Raw genomic sequence first — 2508 nt, 5'->3', positions numbered from 1 at the left:
AGTTTCTCTTTGGCTGTTACAATAGTGTTTATAAAGCACATACGTGATGGCAAGGAACTTATGGTAAAATAATTTCATGCGTCTGAGTCTCTGGTTGCAAAATCTGTAGTTCTTTTATGTGTTTTATATTATTGCAGTTCTACGATACTACGTGACAATGTGAGAAAATTGTATAAACCACTTTTAGAGTTATGGGTTGTAAAGAGGTTTCAATTCTGTCACTCATAGACATGAAGAATCAGCATGTGAATCTCAGCAATGGTGACAAAATATTCTGATAATTTTGATATGATTTTTGAACATCACAAAACAGGGCAGTAAAAAGTCACAACAAACATAAAAGCAAATAGTAAGAATAAAAGAAAATACTAAGCAATACAATGCAGCTGCATAATTTATTCATGTCGCAATGCATGCTGGGAGCCATGGATGAGTTATGATTGGTGCACCATTGTTGAGAAAAAGTGCTGTATGGCACCTCTTATGGTTCTACATGGCCCCATTTGACAAAGGTGCTATATAGCACCTGTAAAAATAGGTGCTAAATAGCACTAAAAGTGGTTCCCCTATGATTACGAGCCAAAGAACCGCTTTTAGTGCTATATAGCACCATTTTTTTTAGAGTGTAGGGCAATTCATATTTTTAACAGCTGAAAACTGAAAAAAGCATAATCTTTCAACATATATTTCTTAATTTATGTTAAGATAATACAGTTATCAAATAATTTTTTTCCCCCCCTTCATACAGTATTTGCTCTCTCATCAGCAATAAATAATAGATTCAACTCAAAGAATTTCTGAAACACTGAATGTGTTTTAAGCTAATAGTTTGAGACATCATTTGTATATTATACAATGTATATGCAATTAAAATTAATTTCAAAATCAATAACAACGTTTGTAAGTTCGTAAGCTGCTCCCCAAAATAATTATATATCAAGAAGCCCACATTTTGTTCAGTGTAAAGGGTGACCCTCAGAATAAACGGAAGAACCGATCTTACCTCCTCCATTTTTATAACACAGGTAGGGGAACCTCCACACATTGGCCAGGTCCACAGCGAAGCCTATGACCGAGAGCAGAAAGTCCATTTTCTTGCCCCAGGTCTCTCTGGCCACATCCTCAGCGGAGCCGGGGGTGCAGCCGCGGGAGCTCGGAGAAGCCACGACAGAGGAGTTCGTGTACTGGACCCCGTTCTGCTCCTTCACCAGGATCAGCTCCACTTCCTTTTTCTCCACGTTAAACTGTTTCAACGGGGCCACCGAGGACAGTTTATGCTCAGGCAGGACTTGGATGTTCATCTTTGCGCTCTGGCGCTCTCGTGGCCCCGAGGATGTGGAGCAAGTGAGGTGCGTGCCGCTCGAACTGACGATGATGATGCTGATGATGCTGCTGCTGAGGATGATGATGATGATGATGATGAATAGGAAACGCTACAGCAGTTGCTCTCCCGGCGAGGTAGATTGTTGCCCAGTCTTCATCAGCTGAAAGAGAGGAGAGATGAAAGTTTACTGTTACTGTGAGATATTAAAAGCATCCCATGCACCATTACTGTTAACCAACCGAGCGCGCAAAACCATTTACAATGAATGTGCGAAAGCGGTCTGTAACGGTCAACGAGGAAAAGAAAACTTTACGGTGACAATCACTCGGCATTTTCCGCTGGACGCAACATCATTTATGGAGTAACTGTATATGTCTGCATAAAGTGTCGCTTTTCGAGTCTGTAATATTTAAAGATGACTCTGTACTTGTCAGCATGAGGGGGTCCCTCCATGATCCGTCCCTTCTGCTTGATCCAGAAAATGAGAGACTGCTGCTTCTCATTAAGTTTTACTTTCCCCTCCCTTCCAGCTGGAGACTATAAATTCTGAGCATTTAAACCAACATCCAGTTTCTCCACACGTGATATTTTCTATATGATCATCTTCATCCTCGTCTTCTTAATGTTTTTTGAAGCTTCCTCTCCGCCCCGAATGTCACAGTCATCTTCAGTCACGCGCTGCGCCAACGCTGGACTTAAAAAAATGAAGCACATTACGAGATGGGTTTTTTTATTTAAGTTTTTCATAAATAGTTTTGTAATTAAGGGAAAAAAGCGCAGGATAACATTACTGAATTGTTAGTAAAGCAATGTAAATTCAGTGTGTAAAGTAATGAGTAAACAGAATATAGCCTATTCTATTCTGTTTACTCGTTCTGTTTACTTATTATTACAACAGAATAGAATAATTGGACGTTTGTTCAAAGTTACATGCTCTTTAATAATGTTCTCAAAATAACAGCTCAAAATAAAAGTGATTTTTTTTTTCATGGAACTTTTTTTTTCTTTCCTGAAACGATTTAGTTGAATGTTCGTCTAACGTTTTTAAACGTTAGCCTACTACTTTTTCAGATCGTTCATTCAAAAGTAGGCTAACATTCTCGTAATGTTTGCAAAATTATAAGATGGAACGTTCCCTTAATGTTTTCCCTAATGTTTGCATAAACGAGAAAAAAAGTGCTTTT

General features: G+C 38.7%; 1 protein-coding gene across 1 annotated transcript in view; it reads right to left on the bottom strand.

Moving 5' to 3' along the window:
* Positions 1-1890, bottom strand: part of LOC107713067 (sodium-dependent noradrenaline transporter-like) — a 21920-nt gene extending 20030 nt beyond the window's left edge. Inside the window, exons 1-2 of the mRNA XM_016518488.1 lie at positions 1752-1890; positions 1004-1484 (exon numbers count right to left, since the gene is read on the bottom strand). Of these exons, the coding sequence (XP_016373974.1) occupies positions 1004-1301 (298 nt within the window). The 5' untranslated portion in view covers positions 1302-1484; positions 1752-1890. The remainder of the gene's footprint in view (positions 1-1003; positions 1485-1751) is intronic.
* Between the last annotated feature and the right edge of the window lie 618 nt (positions 1891-2508).

The sequence above is a fragment of the Sinocyclocheilus rhinocerous genome, unplaced genomic scaffold (genome assembly GCF_001515625.1).
Source record: "Sinocyclocheilus rhinocerous isolate Xijiao unplaced genomic scaffold, SAMN03320098_v1.1 scaffold1800, whole genome shotgun sequence".
In the NCBI taxonomy this organism is placed as follows: domain Eukaryota; kingdom Metazoa; phylum Chordata; class Actinopteri; order Cypriniformes; family Cyprinidae; genus Sinocyclocheilus; species Sinocyclocheilus rhinocerous.
Note: the sequence above shows the minus strand (reverse complement) of the source record. Positions and strands in the feature narration are given on the sequence as shown.